The 16,340-nt window shown below is 34.6% G+C and overlaps 2 protein-coding genes across 2 annotated transcripts; both read left to right on the plus strand.

Moving 5' to 3' along the window:
- The first annotated feature begins 7,483 nt into the window (after positions 1-7,483).
- LOC105156945 (mitogen-activated protein kinase 15) lies at positions 7,484-13,406 on the plus strand. Its single transcript, XM_011073217.3, has 10 exons — positions 7,484-8,099; positions 9,576-9,984; positions 10,086-10,213; positions 10,350-10,409; positions 10,518-10,667; positions 10,760-10,915; positions 11,038-11,249; positions 11,813-11,914; positions 12,038-12,195; positions 12,424-13,406. The coding sequence occupies exons 1-10, from the start codon at positions 8,076-8,078 to the stop codon at positions 12,717-12,719; spliced, it is 1,695 nt and encodes a 564-aa protein (XP_011071519.1). The 5' UTR covers positions 7,484-8,075; the 3' UTR covers positions 12,720-13,406.
- Positions 13,407-14,001: 595 nt separating this feature from the next.
- Positions 14,002-15,188, plus strand: LOC105156946 (guanylate kinase 2, chloroplastic/mitochondrial). The gene has a single exon (XM_011073219.3). It carries the CDS (start codon positions 14,084-14,086, stop codon positions 15,008-15,010), a length of 927 nt encoding a protein of 308 aa, XP_011071521.2. The 5' UTR covers positions 14,002-14,083; the 3' UTR covers positions 15,011-15,188.
- The last annotated feature ends 1,152 nt before the right edge of the window (positions 15,189-16,340 follow it).

Consider the following 16,340-nt stretch of genomic DNA (forward strand, 5'->3'; position numbering starts at 1 on the left):
TTAGATTACTTTATTGTGTTTAATTAAATTAATTGTAGTTTACTTATTTTAGTTTTATGATTTTTTATTAATCTTATATCATGTTAATTATATGTATTCTCCTATATAGTGCAGTACTATAATATTTATAAATTTGTAGGTCGTCAAGTTAGAAAATTAATTAGATGTATATATGTGTGTGTGTGTGTGTGAATACAGTGGTATATATATCATCATGTTACGAGAATTGAGGAGACGAATGCATAATGAGAACCTTCCAGGGAGGGCAGGTCTGACACCAGAGTTTGAGGATGGGCATAAGACTTTCATAGAATGGGCAAAGGGTCAGCGTGGACATATGGAGGGAGACAAAATTAGGTGTCCTTGCCGAAAATGCAAAAACACAAAGTTCAGAACACCCGATGATGTCAGATATCACTTGTGTATACGAGGGTTTATGCCAGAATATTATAATTGAACATTTCATGGCGAGGGTCGGGTGTAGGAGTACTTTGACGCTGTGACTGTCCTTCCAGTGCCGAAGGAGCAAACCCCAGTTGCCTGTGTCGAGGGTAATTATTCACATTAGGGTGATGAACAACATATGGATTGGGTGCAATGGATGATCTTTCATGCAGCCAGATTGAGTTATTTTTCTTCTTCTCACAATGGTGTGCATGATGATGGTACGAGGTCATGTCCTGTTGATGCTTGTCCTAGTTCATATTATTATGGCGGTAGCCTTTATAATTATGTATCAGGGTTGGCAAATCGATTTTACATTGAAGTGCATGTTGTCGACTAGTCATTATGGAACAGTTGCACCCAATCTCAATTGGCAATTGATGCTGAGTTAGTGGATATCAAGGTGGACAACCATATTTCTGAGTGATCATATGATCGAATATCCCAGTGGGCTAATAAAAATTGCACCCCGGTCACACCCTGCCGAGAGATTGCTACAGCACAAAAAAGTTGCTAAAGAATTTTGGGTTTACTCGTTGACAAGATCGATATGTGCAAGAATGGTTGCATGTTGTACTGGAATGACGACGTCGATTTGGAGTACTGCAAATTTTGTGGAGACGCTAGGTACAATCTCTCCTCAGGTATGTGCATGAGTTTTGAGTATATATTTTTGATGATGGTGATCCCTGGCCCTTCTAATTTGAAGAGTCTGATCAATATGTATTTGGAATCGTTGATCAAAGAGTTGCTGCAGTTGTGGCATGTGGGTGTTTGAATGTACGACAATGCCACAGAAAACGCATTCATCATGAGGGCGGTGTTGATGTGGACTGTGAACGATCTACCGACCTATGGGATGGTGTGTGGATGGAGTACCGCCAGTGTTATGGGTCCTCGCTCGGGAACCCAGGGCCGGCAGCAGCGGTAGGCATTATTCGGGATGCAGTTGGATAGGTGCCACTAGCATACCAGTTTGCTTTGGGTACAGCCACTAGTGTGGTTTCAGAGCTTACTGTTGTCTGGCGTGGCTTAGAGCTTGCTCAAGCGCACAGTTTAGCACCCATAGTGGTTGAGGTGGACGCTACCGTAATTCTCCAACTTTTACAGTCATGAGCATCTGGGATGTGGGAGGTGCAATATTTGATCATGCGCATTGTGTAGCTTCAAGAGGACTTAGGATCGGACATTTGACATATTTTTCGAGAGGCTAATGGAGCGGCTGATCATCTTACGAAGGACGCCGCTTCTCAAAAATTGACTCGGGTTATGTATCAGGAGGACATTATGGGAGTACTGCGAGGCATTATCCGACTTGATAAATTGGGCACTCCCTACCTTTGCTGGTGAGCTTGTGTTATGCTTTAAGATTGATTTCTGGTCGGGCATTAGGGGAGAGATTGGCGGGGGGCACTACATAGCAGGTTCGACCACCGTATAAAAGGGATAGGCACGTCTATAGGTCAAATTCTATTTGCTTCCTAGGCTTAGATAGACTTTGTTTCTTTTCGTATTAATCACTAATGTTACACATCGATTAGAATTTTTTACTGTAAAGGGAGTAAGTACTCCTTGTTTACTGTTTTTCAATTGTACACATTATAATTTTTTTTATGTAATAAACAAGTAGGGGTCCGCCAAACCCCCGCCTAGGCATAGACAGCTTTTTGAAAAAAAATATACATATGTGAATGGATTCGTGGCCTAAAGTTTTCTTATGGCTACACGTCTAACCTTCCCGATGTATTGACATGACGGAATTGTGGATGAACGGCATGAAGAGCCACGACTGTCACGAGGTTTTGTATTAGAAAAAAAAAAGACAAATTTTGTAAGAACACATAAATAACTACCATTTAACATGCGATTCAAGGTTCTCTTTTATAAATAATAGGGTAAATTACGACAATCCGTCCTAAAGTTTGTCATAATTATGAATACTCTTTCATTGTTTGAAAAATTACCAATACCCTTCTGCTTTTAACTCCCGCCTAACAATTAGCTTAATCTGTTATTCTCCATTAGGTTTTCATTCATTTTTTTATGATGAACTGACCAAAATGCCCTTGCAGATTAATAAATATAATTTTATTTATTTTTAAAAATTTTCTAATATTTTTTATGAATTAAGTGGATTTTTTTATAATTTTTTAAATGCTTTCATCCACCCGATCCAATTTGTTTGTAAATTTTTATTTTTTTTAAAATAAAATTACAATAAGGACAAAGTAGACAATTCCCTACCTCCATTAAAAAATTGCATAATTTTATTAAATATTATGGGGTATTTATAATTTTTCAAACAATAAGAGAATATTTCTAATTGTGCCAAATCTAGAAAAATTCGTTGTAATTTATTTTAAATACTATAGATATAGATATAGATTAAAAATTGATTAGGATGCTAACATTTTTGCCCCTGACCCGTTTGGAACTTATCGATTCACCCAAATCGAATGGCTCTTAGAAATTGCATAACTCCTAGGAAATATAAACAATAGTTTAATTGTCATAAAAAGGTGGCCAACAAGCACCACATGCACATCAAAAATCATGTCCACTAATGTTCTCCAATTTGTGGTGTCTATCTCCTGGAATTTCTTGGACCCTTTCTTTTTTATTTTATTTTAATTATTAATTTTCATAATTTGGGTCCCCACTTCTGCAAATAAATAAAAATAGGTGACTAGGGAATAATTCTTTAATTTATAAATATTCTATATACTCTTTGTATAGATACCTCTTAATATTACGTCTCATTATACAAGTATTTTTTACTCTTTATAATATTATAAAGACACTTTTTTAAAGTTGTAGTTTACAACGACATGTTCTTAGAGACAAAAACTTATACAAACACCTCTTAAAATAAATTACATCAACGCCTCGTATTTGTAATTTTTCAATAAATTCCCATCTTTGTTACAGCCCTCCATTTGGAACCACCGCAAGAAAATGACTCAGTAACTGCGAAAAAATTCAGCGTCGGACTAATTAGCAAGTAAAATTTTATTTGTTAATCTATATTATTTAGTATAAGAAATTTACTTACTTAATAAATTTAGCAACAAGAATTTATTTATTAACAAATTCAGCAACAAATTATTCAATATATATATAAAATAATATAAATTAGTAACAAGAATTTTATTTATTTATTAGTTCGACGTTAACTTTTTTATATTTATTGAGTCATTTTCTTGTCGCGAACCTTTTTTTTTTTGTTAAATGAAAAACAACGATCTGTTGTTGAATTCATGGCCACCACTCACAAAGTGGTTAAGGGTATATGGACATGGTTTGTCACGAAGTGGTTTGAGAGTGATAGTTTGAACAATTATTTGACCACTTCCTTTTTCTTTCTTTCTTTTTTTTTTTTTTGTTTTTTTTGAGAATTTATCGAAATTTGACTTAAATGGAATTATAATCTAGGGTTATTACTTAAATTAGAAAATTAGCAAATAATAATCGTACGAGAATATATTAAGGAAAATTTTAATCCGAACTGATTCGATCAAATTCGAATCAATCATATAACAAGTGCAATAAACTCGTTGTGTGATTGGTGTACAGTTAAGGAAAAATAATCAATTACATAGTAACTCTATTACACTTGTTTTGTAATCAATTTGATTCGGACAAACCTGTATGTGAGAATAGTTTTTTCATCGTTGTTTTTACACAATGCATTCATTAATGTAATATATGAACAAAAGTCGTTTGTGTAGTCAGTAGGGTCTTCTGCTACTATAGGGATTTCGCAGTAACTCTAGTGATTATCAGTTTTTTATTCGAAATAACTTAAAAATAGTGTTTTTATTTATTTATTTATATCTTGAAGTGTTTAAATTAAGTTGATTTAAACTAAAAATTATGAATTTCTCTTCATCAGCCTTTGCAACTTATTGGTGATATAATAAATTATAAGCTTTTTTTCTCCGAGCATTGCAACTTCAATCATTTTCACTTTTCACTTTTGTTTTCAAATACTCTCAACTTTCACCGGAAGAAATATGATTTTTCATTATGGTTAATTACTCTGATTAAAAGAAAAAAATTATAACAGATACTAATTATAGCTGTGGTGGCTATGCAACGACTATTAGTCTTTATTTCTACAAGCAAGATCAAAATATTTCCTACAGTTTAAAAATTATTTAAGCAGAGTTGATTTGTCGTGTAGGGAATAATTAATCTTTTTCTGGTAGTGTTTCGCTTAAACTAAAACTACAAATTTCTCAGCTATTTATTCTCACCTCAAATCAGAAATTGTTACGGATACCCTGTATTCTGTGAAGCGCAGATCGACAAGTCAACTTAAGAATAAATCGAAGAATGTTAGAAAAAAAAAATAGAACTTACAAATAAGATAGAAATATTTATTTTCGGATATATTATCATATATTATAGTCCATGATTTTTTTTTTCAAATCTATGAAAAAGTAATAATTCATGTTGTTTAACTATTTATGATATAATCCCTCAAATGGTGATATTAAAAGAAAGCTTACAATATATACATCCTTTGTTCTAAAGGGAATGGTCCCAAATTGCATGGTCAAAAATATTATCATTACTTTGGAATAAGAAAAAATAAAATAAACGATATATAGTGGATTACAAATCATGATTTTATTTTATTTTATTTTATTTTTATTGAAATTTTGGAATTAAAAGTTATATTGCAACGTCAATATCAAATGACAGTAGGAAAATCGAAAGAAATGGATAGCCACTTTGACCAACTCGCTGGATTTATTATTGCACACCCCAAATATATATATATATATATATATATACTTTATTTATTTTTTGTCTTCTTTATTTTTATTTTTTATTTCATTTTAATTATATATAGATATATGTCATTTGTACTAAAAAATGTGATAGACAATTTCAATTTTGGTGTACGGACTGTATATATATGAATTGAAATATAAGATAGAAATATTAAAAATGATTGATTCAATAATTAATTATTGATCTACAAATTTGAGTTAATATATACAAATTATTCAAGAATAATTCATTTGATCATAAATTATTTATACTACAACCTTTGTGAGAATTTTAAGTTATTGATGCGAGCGAAAAGTTGCTTGTTAGGGAAGGTTACTCAAGATTTTCGGGTCTTGGTTTTGCAAGATTTAGAACGAAGATCTGCAAAATATACGGTAGTACTCCGACATTAAAATCAGTACAAGAATAAAAAATTTAACGCTCGTAAATAAAAACTAATTGAAACGATGAAAAGATAGTAGAATAATAGTAGGTTGATAAGTACGTAAGAGTTCTCGTGTGCGTATGTAACTCAAAAGGTTACCGTTCAAAATGAGGGAGTGTCATCATTTATAGCCAACCTCCTAATGCTTGGGAGGAGGTTATTTTTTCTTGGACTTTACTCGGAGCCTACCCCTCATAGAAAAGTTGACTCCATCGAGTGAAACTATCCTTAGATAAGGGTCGTTCTTTAGGGATAAGGTTGCCAGTGTCTTCAATGCAACAGTTAGGATAGCAGATCCAACTAAAATTCCTCAAGGCTTGGGTTATGTACCTAATTGGCAGCAATCGACACCTTGAATAAGTTGAATTAAGATGCTTTTGAACACGTGGATCCTTTTGCCACCATGGACGTCAGTGTCCATCAAGGCGCGGCAAGTCTCGGGCCTAGCCTAGAAGGGACCCTCTAGTCGTCAAAGCCTTCAGGTTAAGAGTAGTTAAGCCTGCATGTTTGGTCTTCCCGATTGGGCCTCTGAATTGGGTCAAGGGCTCTTATACTGCCACCCATTTCGGGTCTGGGCTTCCCTACTCCTTACTCGAGTCCACTTGGGGCCTTCACTGGGCTTTTGTAATTTTAGGGTACATCTAAGTAAGGTATTTATTTTATATTATAGGTGCATTTTTCAAATCATAAAGTCTGATACTAATCATTATTTATATTGAATAACTCAACTCATCCATTCTATTCAAACAGACTAAGTAAACATAGTATAATTAACACATAACATGTTTTTATCATGCCATCCAAATAGTCCATATCACAAAATAAACGGGATCAATGATATAGATTAAAGGCACTTGTAAAATATTGTAAAATTATTATCTTACTCCTACCCCCAAATCCTCTCTTCGTACTGGGGCTGACCCCTGCAACCCCTGTCAACTTAGCATGAAGTTGAATTCACGATCGTTAAATCTGAATACAATGTCGAGGTCAGACTCCACACTCCGACATAATTATTCATGTGTGAAACATACAAATACACAGTTGTAATAGCTCAAAACAAATGCTTTGAAAATTTTTTGCATTTGATTTTCTTTTTCTTTATTATTATTTTGTACAATTTAGGCTAAGAAAAAGCACATTATACATTTTCATATGGTGGTCAAAATTCTTATTTTATGCAAAAAGAAAAAGATTAAAAAAAAATAGAAAATGTTGTGTTTTACCATGTAGACAGTTGTGTACTAGGAATTGAATTGTGTATGCCTAAAAGTTATATTTTAAAATAGCTACCTAGTATACATCTGTAAGCCATGTGATGTGCACATGCCACCGACCTCATGTTGGTATAATAAGTGCTTGTGCTAATTATTTAAATATAATATATAAACCAATTCAACATATTTATAAAAAAGAAAGAAAGTAAATAAAGAAAAAAAATAATTTATGGGTATTATTAGTATAATATAAAGTTGGTGTTGAGGTGTCATAAACGTTATTTGTGAGAAATTTTTTTTATATATATATTATAAATATATATAGGGGCATGCCGTTCGTTTGAATAAATAATAAATGTTTTTTATATTTTAAATATAATATAAATAAATAAAATATATATTAAGATATTATATTTAAAAAAAATAAAATTAACTTATGAATTAATATAAAATTTAAAAAATTAAATAAATTAATTATATTATGATGGAGCGGTATCATTGGCCGTGCTTAAATGTAGAGAGTTCGTCAATTTTATAATAGTGTATAATATATATATATATGTATATTTGGATATGTTCTCATATTTACCTTTCTCCCACAGTTGAAACAGTAGAAAACACAGACCACTTGTCCAAGCTCTTTCTCTCTCTTTCTCTAAAAGATCCAAAACTGTAAAAAGCATTTAAAATCCTCAGTTTCTCTCACTAAAACCATTCACTTTGAGGAGTTTTTTTTTTTTTTATCTTCTTCTTACATTAGAGATCATCGCCAAAGATCTAGGAAAACTCCCATTTTTCCAGCTACATATATATATATTGATTCATCATATAAATTTTCACCCCTTTTAAAAACAAAAATCTCTTTCTTTTTTCTTCTACCCATATAGGGGAAGTCTGCAGCTTTGGAAACCCATTAAAGATTGCATTTATATACTCAAATATGAGTTGTCGACAGGTTTCTGATCAGACCCTTTTCTTTTATCATCGAGTTTGAGGTTTTTCTTCAAAATATCATCTGGGGTTTCTTTAAGATTCATCTGTATTTGTGTTCTGAAGTCTTTTCCTTTTCCGATCCAAAATAAATTTGGGATTTTTGCTGAGAAGTCAGCTCTCTTTTTGTGGGTTCGTGTGATCTAATCTAGCTCAGCGTTAGTGTAGATTCCTTCTCGTAGATGCTTTTTGGATAAAATATGCAGCCTGATCAGAGAAAAAAGGTACACTCTTTGAGTTTCAGCTGTGCGGTAAGTTGTATGTGATATTTTAACTCTGTGTGTTTATATATGGATGTTCGTTGAACTGTGGTACTGATTTTCGAACGTGAGTTGGAATTTTATCTAGTTTGGGTTTCATATGTATGTAACTTTATCCAAATTGGCTTCATGGAGTGAGATTTTCATGTAAAGATTTGATTTGGATTTCCTGAAAGTTGGGTTGAATTTTATTTATAAGGGATTCAAGATTAGAGCAGATGGTGAGAGTTAATATGTCTAACTTTGTCTTTGAGGTAGTTTTTTGGCCTTTTGGGCCTCTAGTTGTCATGTTTATATTCCTTATTCAACTTGGTCCTTTTCCCTTTAGCTCTTAGATCACCATTTTTAGTCTTTCTTGGTCTTCTTTTTGTTACATTTTACTACAGTAAAATCTTCGCAATAGTTTGTTTTCCACCGGAATGCATTGTTCTGAAATGCAGTTCTCAGTTGTGAGCTTTCTGATGGATAAGTTTATACTAAAAAGTTGAGAGAACAGATTGATGTTGTTCTCTTCCTTGGTTGAGAATTTAATCATGTCGTATCTCTTGGGCTGTGCCTGGTCGAAAGGAAAATCGCACAATTTGAAGTTTGCATTGCGAAATGCAAATGACTGCGTGTCATTTAAATTTTTCCCACTAGTAAATATGAAAACAATGTGGAATTTCTTGGTTAGTATTGAAATGATTAGCATGTCTTCTCTAAAATAAATCATGGGAGGTAATGTGGAGACTTGGAGCTATTGAAATGATTGACTTCTTTCCCTCTCTTCCTTGTTTCCCTAAAGACAAATCTATGATTTGTTTGTTAGCTTTAGCCTTTTATGCTCTAGTTATCTAATTTTCTGCAACATGAGCTTCAAATTTTCCTTTAGGCTAGGTTTGTGTCACATTTTTGTGCAAGACCGTAGGTCCGTTTGGTGACGAAAAAGTAGATCCTTTTGTTTTTATAGCAGAATTTGTTCTAGTTTTTACATTCTGATGGAAAAGTTTGTCTAAGAAGGTAAAATAGAGGAGGCTTTTGTCTCTCTCAGCTTGTTTTGAGAATTCAAGTATGTAGAATCAACTTCGAGAATATCTGCTTGAATATCTCTCAGAATATCTGCAGTTCGTATTGTAAAAGTGGGATACACAATCAGATGCATGTGATTTTGAAATTATGGAATCGTGGAAAGAAAGTAGATTTTTGGTCTTTGGGTGGAGGTTAAACCGTTAAAAGGTTAATCATATTATCGACTGATAATAATAACCAATGGGTAATGCAGCAAATAGAGTTTTCCCAAGTGTTTAGTTTACTTTCTTTCATTAACTTTTTTCCTCTCATTTTAAAAAACTTGCTTATGAATTTTGTACATTTAGATGACTGAGACACGGTGTACCTTTTCCATGTTTTTGTTGATTCTTGTTCTTGTCCATTTATAAATAAGGAGTTATTAAATTGCAGGCATCTGGAGATGTAGATTTCTTCACAGAATATGGTGAAGGAAGCAGATACAGAATTGAGGAAGTAATTGGTAAAGGTAGCTACGGCGTCGTCTGCTCAGCTTATGACACCCATCTTGGAGAAAAAGTTGCAATTAAAAAGATAAATGATATCTTTGAACATGTATCTGATGCCACAAGAATTCTTCGGGAGATTAAGCTTCTTAGGCTTCTACGTCATCCAGATATTGTGGAGATCAAACATATTTTGCTGCCACCTTCTAGAAGAGAATTCAAGGACATATATGTTGTGTTTGAACTGATGGAATCTGATCTCCACCAGGTCATTAAAGCAAATGATGACTTGACTCCAGAACATTATCAATTCTTTCTCTATCAGCTTCTTCGAGGCTTGAAATACATACATACAGGTCATGCAATCAGTATATGTTTTCTGAACTTCAATAACTCTCCATTATATTAAGGACGGAAAGTCTTTGTGTGTTCTAACAATTCCTGTTCCTTTATGCAGCTAATGTGTTTCACCGAGACTTGAAGCCAAAAAATATCTTGGCAAATGCTGACTGCAAACTGAAGATTTGTGATTTTGGCCTCGCAAGAGTGGCTTTCAACGACACTCCTACTGCAATATTTTGGACTGTATGCTTTCTATTCTTTATTTTTTCATCCGCTGTTTATTTCCTTTACTGACTGATTAGGTTTACTGCTATTTGTATGGGAAAGCTTATATAATCATTTATGAAGTTTATATTTCTTACATTTGATATTCTTGTAGGATTATGTTGCAACTAGGTGGTATAGAGCTCCTGAATTGTGTGGGTCTTTTTTCTCTAAGGTAGACATCTCTGACTCATTATTTATGTCACATATATATGACAATACAAAACTATTGATGAAAACTATCATAGTTCTAACATTCATTGCCTGATGGTCTCTTTTACAGTATACACCCGCAATTGACATTTGGAGTATCGGGTGCATATTCGCCGAACTTTTGACTGGGAAACCTCTATTCCCCGGAAAAAATGTGGTTCACCAATTAGACCTGATGACTGATCTCTTGGGAACTCCGCCTCCTGAAACCATTGCAAGGGTGCGTTATTTGACTATATCCTTTTGCCCTTGCACAACTCCAAATTTCGTACTTGAATTGACTTTCTTGTTTACTCCACAATTATGTGACAGATAAGAAATGAAAAGGCTCGGAGATACTTAAGCAGCATGAGAAAGAAGAAGGCGATTCCGTTGTCCCACAAATTTCCAAATGCCGACCCCCTTGCTCTTCGCTTGTTAGAAAGAATGCTTGCTTTTGATCCTAAGGACAGACCTTCTGCAGAAGAGGTTAACTACAATTTTACATTTTCTTTCTTTCTCTTTCTCACCTAATTGTTAATGAATGGAGCTAGCGGTCCTTGTATTTCAAATTTGTTAAAAGAGAAGAGTTTGTCGTTGCAATCTGTCAGGCTCTTGCAGATCCATACTTTCGGAACTTGGCTAGAGTTGAGAGAGAGCCTTCCGCGCAACCGGTTACTAAAATGGAATTTGAATTTGAAAGGCGAAGGATTACAAAGGAGGATGTTAGGGAGTTGATATATAGAGAGATTCTTGAATATCACCCAAAGATGTTGAAAGAGTACTTAGAGGGAGCTGAACCAACAAGCTTCATGTATCCAAGGTATTGTCCCTAAAATTCATAGATTAAAATGCTTATCGTATTTGCTCAAATTTCTAACATAAGCTTTAATTCTGTCCCAGCATAATCTTCACTGTGATTGGTAATAATACTAGGATATTCTGGGATTAGTTTACAAGTTACAACTAAAGACTATAAGCATGTACCCCGAGTTGTGTTGTTTTCTAGGAGTTTTTTCTCATTATTAATGGTTTGGACAAGCTCTAAATTATACCCTGCCAATTTCAAGCAGACCTGACTGAGTATAATTGTTTTATAATCAGCTGAATAGCACAATATTAATTTTTCTTTGTTTTTCCCCCTTAATACCATTATACGAGGCATCAAAATTCCTTCTAAGCCAAAGTACTAGCTAGTTTTGAAGTTCTGTTACGCTTTTTCGTTTGGTCTTCGTCCTATTCTTTTAACCATCTTTACCCCTTTTCGGATGATTTTCGTTAAATTATGATCTTTATAAGAAATAGGACATTTTGTGTTGTTTTAGTGTGCTTTCAATACCAATTGATTGTTGTTATGGTGCTAATGTGTTTTCTCCTGGTCTATAGTGCTGTTGACAAATTCAAGAAGCAATTTGCATATCTTGAGGAGCACTATGGAAGCGGAGCCGCCGCGCCACCCGAGAGACAACATTCCTCATCTTTACCCAGGTAAATGTCATTTGTGTTGTTGTTTATCTTTTGCGCCGTCTCATACTAAAGTTGCATGAATAGTGGGTTGCCACTGAATCGGTTTTGAATTATAGCGGCAGCTAAAAGTTGGTTTGGGTACAGGCCATGTGTATTATACTCCGATAACTCAAACCAGAACTTGTCCGACGTAACCAATGATCTCTCTAAGTGCTCCATTAAAGAAGTCGAGAAGCCACAAGTTGATCGATCCGTACTTCCCATGACGAGATTACCTGTCCAAGTTCCTCAAAGTATCCAAGGTATATATTGCAGAAAGGTCCTCAGTATTTTGGAAACTATACCGACCCCCTTGCTGTCATATTTTACATTGCATATCACCCCATTAATGCTATTTTAGTTTTCAGTATAATTATTGCTTGATTTAAATGTCAAAGTTGCCCACATATTATTTGCCATTTTCTTGGTGGCTGATGCTCTTATTAGGGGTATTATGGTCATTTCACTGATAATAATGATGTCCCCCTCAGCAAGGGGAGCTGCAAGGCCAGGCAAGGTCGTTGGTCCTGTTTTACGCTACAACAACTGTGGGGTGGCCGCAGCGTCGATGGAGGCAACTGAACAGCGGAAAATGGTCAGAAATCCCGGTATGCCAGCTCAGTACATCGTCCCTGGCTCTTCTTACCCGAGAAAGCACCCTGGCTGCAAGAGTGACGGTGGTGAAGGCATTGCTGAAGGATCTAACGGACTGCAGCCAAAGCCTGATCTGTACATGGCAAGGAAAGTTGCTGCTGCTCAAAGTGGAGCCGGAAGCCACTGGTATTAACTTCTTGACACGAAAACGACCAACAAGAGCGGGTTCAAGCTGCCGAGTTTAAGAACACACGTTGGCACTACTGGAGTTAGTTGGCCAGCTGTAAGTTCAGTACGTTTGACGGATCTCAAGAATACTGTCTTCTGGATACTAAATTAAGGGATAATAACATATATACCTATGAGGTTTGGCATATTATAAAAAAATCACTTGATTCTGGAAAATTACACAATGCCCCTTGTATTTATATTTTACATTACAGATTCTCTCTAGCGACTTATTTTTTAGGGGGAATTTGTAATATAAGACATGATTACGGGGGGTGCTGTGTAACTTTTCGAAGTCGATGGTTCATTTTGTAATATGCTTAAACTGAAGTCTTAGCCAAGATTGTACAGTTAAAGCGACTCGTTGAATGTCTGTAATAACCTTGTAAGGATACTTATCTACGGTGGTCGATATTCAGTGTTGCAGCAGATGGAAGTCGGAGATGCAGAAACGGGCAATGAAGCCGACGAAGAGCAGAAGTAATCTTAACACCACCTGGTTGATTTTACTTCATTTTATGACCTTCTGACTGACAAAATTCATGTTGTTCGTTGTACTTAGTATCTTTTCGTGTAATTTAATAATTAACATTTGCTAATCTGTGTGAATCTATGAACTCGAGTACAAAACATGTTAATTCTTTGTCTTAAATCTTGATGTCGACTTTTGTGCTGCTTTGATTTCCTGGGAAAGTCATGCTTGTAAGCAACTCTTGGCCCATAAAGCCTGAGGTTCCAATGGGAAAACTGCAATTTAATTTAAGGTGATATTTTTTGTCCAATCGCTAATTGATTTTTATAATTTAGTCATGTAATTTTAGTCCTATAATATAAAGTGCTTTTGACAATTTTGATTTTGCATGAATTGATTTATAGAACAAAAGTTGCAATTGAATTAAGTCACGTGTAATTTTTTAGTCAAATTAATTGAAAAAAGACTAAAATTATCAAAATTATAAAGTTATAAGATTAAATTGCAACAATCAATTCATATAGGATAAAAAGTAATCCTCTAAATTACAGAATTAAAATTGTTAATTTTCTTTTATTCCAATTGCCACGCCATTGCCAATATAAAAAATATCATTTTTAGTCCCTTTAGTTACAAAATTTTCAAGTTTAGCCCTTTAGTTTTTTTCAAACTATATCTAGTTTCATTTTTCATCTCAAAAATTTGATGTTAATTTTAATCCTATAATTCTTCTTTTTCACTTAACTACACCCATTAATTTGATGTGATGGGAGTATGAAATAGAAAAATGAGATAAAACCCATTGCTAAGTTTACTACTATTATTCAGCAGCTTTATTGGTCTTTCCAGAAGATTCCATGCTCTTCCGAAGGTTCTGCTTCTCCACATCAAAATCCTATATGAACCCATTTTTGCCTTCCTCAAGATCCACGAACCCTCTTGCCAATTCGCGCTCTTATCCAATATTTTCATCGAATTTCAAAACCCTAAGATTAGGGTTTCATAGAACCAAATCTATAAGTTCACAGGGTTTTGTTTCAGTTTACTCTACGAATTCCACAATGGATGATCCTAGGGGGCCCGAAGTGGTTCCCATTCCGCACCCGGATACTTCGGGCCGGGCCGGAGTCTTTCGGGCCCTGGAAGCCTCTTTGGGCTGCACATTTAGCTCTCAGCCCATAGTCCCCAACCCCAACCCTCTGATCGTCGTGATCAGCGGTCCCAGTGGTGTGGGAAAAGATGCAGTGATCAAGAGATTGACGGAAGTTAGAGAAAATTTGCATTTTGTGGTTACCGCCACGAGCCGGGCCAAAAGGCCCGGAGAAGTTGATGGCAAAGATTACTTTTTTGTGAGCAAAGAAGAGTTTGTGAGAATGATTGAGAAAAATGAGCTGTTGGAGTATGCATTGGTGTATGGTGATTATAAGGGGATCCCAAAGCAGCAGATTAGGGACTACATGGCTAAAGGGTGTGACATTGTGTTGAGAGTGGATATTCAGGGTGCTGCTACATTGAGAAGGATCTTGAGAAATAGTGCCGTTTTCGTGTTTTTGGTGGCTGAGAGTGAGGAGGCTTTGGTGAAGAGATTGATAGGTAGAAAAACGGAGACGGTAGAGGCTTTGCTGATGAGGGTTGCGTCGGCTAGGGAAGAGCTGAGGCATTTGAAGGAGTTTGATTATGTAGTTGTTAATAAGGAAGGCGATTTGGAGGGTTCGGTGAAGTTGCTGGAATCCATCATTGATGCTGAGAAGGCTAAAGTGCAGCAAAGGAGAGCAATCATTTAAAGAATCCTGAAGAAATTTTGGTTATTAGGTTAGTGTAGTACATGTTAAAAGCTGATTAAGATAGTCTTGAAGCTAACTTTGTTAATGCTATTATCGCCCTCCATTTGATCTGTTGTTCAATCATTGATATATTCATTTTTATGCCAGAAACACTGATCAGTAAGTTTATTTTTGTGAATGTTGTTGTGTGTATGGATCAACTTGTCTGTTAAATCGATCATTGTTGTTCGATTTGGTTGATGGTTTGGAAATTACGTCCCTGCTCGACTTTAATACTACTGAAGGAGCACAGATGAACTAATGTAATATTTGAAAACGAAACGAAACCAAATTCAGGGAATTTTTAAGCTGGTCGCAATTTTTTCGGATAATCTGAATGTATAAAAAGTTGCAGATTCTTAAACACATGAGATCAATTCTAGTTGATTGGGAGCCTGCTTTTCCCAGCAAGAATTCTTGGTGAAAACCGTGGAAGTAGTATGCAGAACTACTTATGCTAACTGCAAGTCCACAAATGCTTCCTGTCTATAGCAGCCATGGTCAATACGGATATCGGTCGATACGTATTTGGCCGATCTGATAAAAACACTCCGATACCCTATAATGTCATAGATGATTTGGTATCACTGATAATATCTGATATTATCATCAATAAATTATCGCTTGTCTCCAATAATATCGCCGATAATATCCGATATTATCGGTGTGAATATGTCAAATGAATTTACTGAAATATGGTTGGGAGACCAAGAAACTGAAGAAGAGGAGATACGATAATTGCTTTTGGGCATTATGGAGGGATATAATGACGTTATTCCATCACTATCTTATTTTTCTCCTTTTGTTGTAATCTCCATTGCTGAAAAAGGGATCAAGCTCAAGAAATAGAAAGAGAGATGATGTTTCATGGGTTCAAATGAGTGAGAAATTTTCTCTTCTTCAGCCTATGGTGAAAACTCTTGTCGAGAGTGATCCTGACAAAGTGGATTAAGATTTCTTTTCCGTCTCTTCTTCACCATTTCTTTAATTGAATCTTTCTTTTCAAATATTATATATATTCAATATATTGAATTATTCATTAAAAATTATATCAAAATTAATTTTAATCGAAATAAAAAGCGTTATAAGAGGAATGTTGATGATGATGATGGCAATCATTTTGAATTTAATTGACGATCCACTTTCTTTTGACTATACACATATATCTTAAGCATTTCTAATTCATTTATCGATATTTGATATTATAAAACTTTTGATTGATAATAATTTGTGATGTTTAATTATTTTTATGATTTTACTGATTTTTTGATAAATTTTCAAATATTGTATA

The sequence above is a fragment of the Sesamum indicum genome, linkage group LG3 (assembly GCF_026168435.1).
Source record: "Sesamum indicum cultivar Baizhima isolate 11 linkage group LG3, ASM2616843v1, whole genome shotgun sequence".
NCBI lineage: Eukaryota > Viridiplantae > Streptophyta > Magnoliopsida > Lamiales > Pedaliaceae > Sesamum > Sesamum indicum.

Bases quoted from the DNA above. Each gene is read 5' to 3' on its own strand.
- LOC105156946 (XM_011073219.3), top strand. From the start codon at position 14,084: ATGCTCTTCCGAAGGTTCTGCTTCTCCACATCAAAATCCTATATGAAC.
- LOC105156945 (XM_011073217.3), top strand. From the start codon at position 8,076: ATGCAGCCTGATCAGAGAAAAAAG. The intron at 8,100-9,575 runs GTACACTCTTTG...ATTAAATTGCAG, and splicing joins AGCCTGATCAGAGAAAAAAG to GCATCTGGAGATGTAGATTT. The intron at 10,668-10,759 runs GTGCGTTATTTG...ATTATGTGACAG, and splicing joins CTCCTGAAACCATTGCAAGG to ATAAGAAATGAAAAGGCTCG.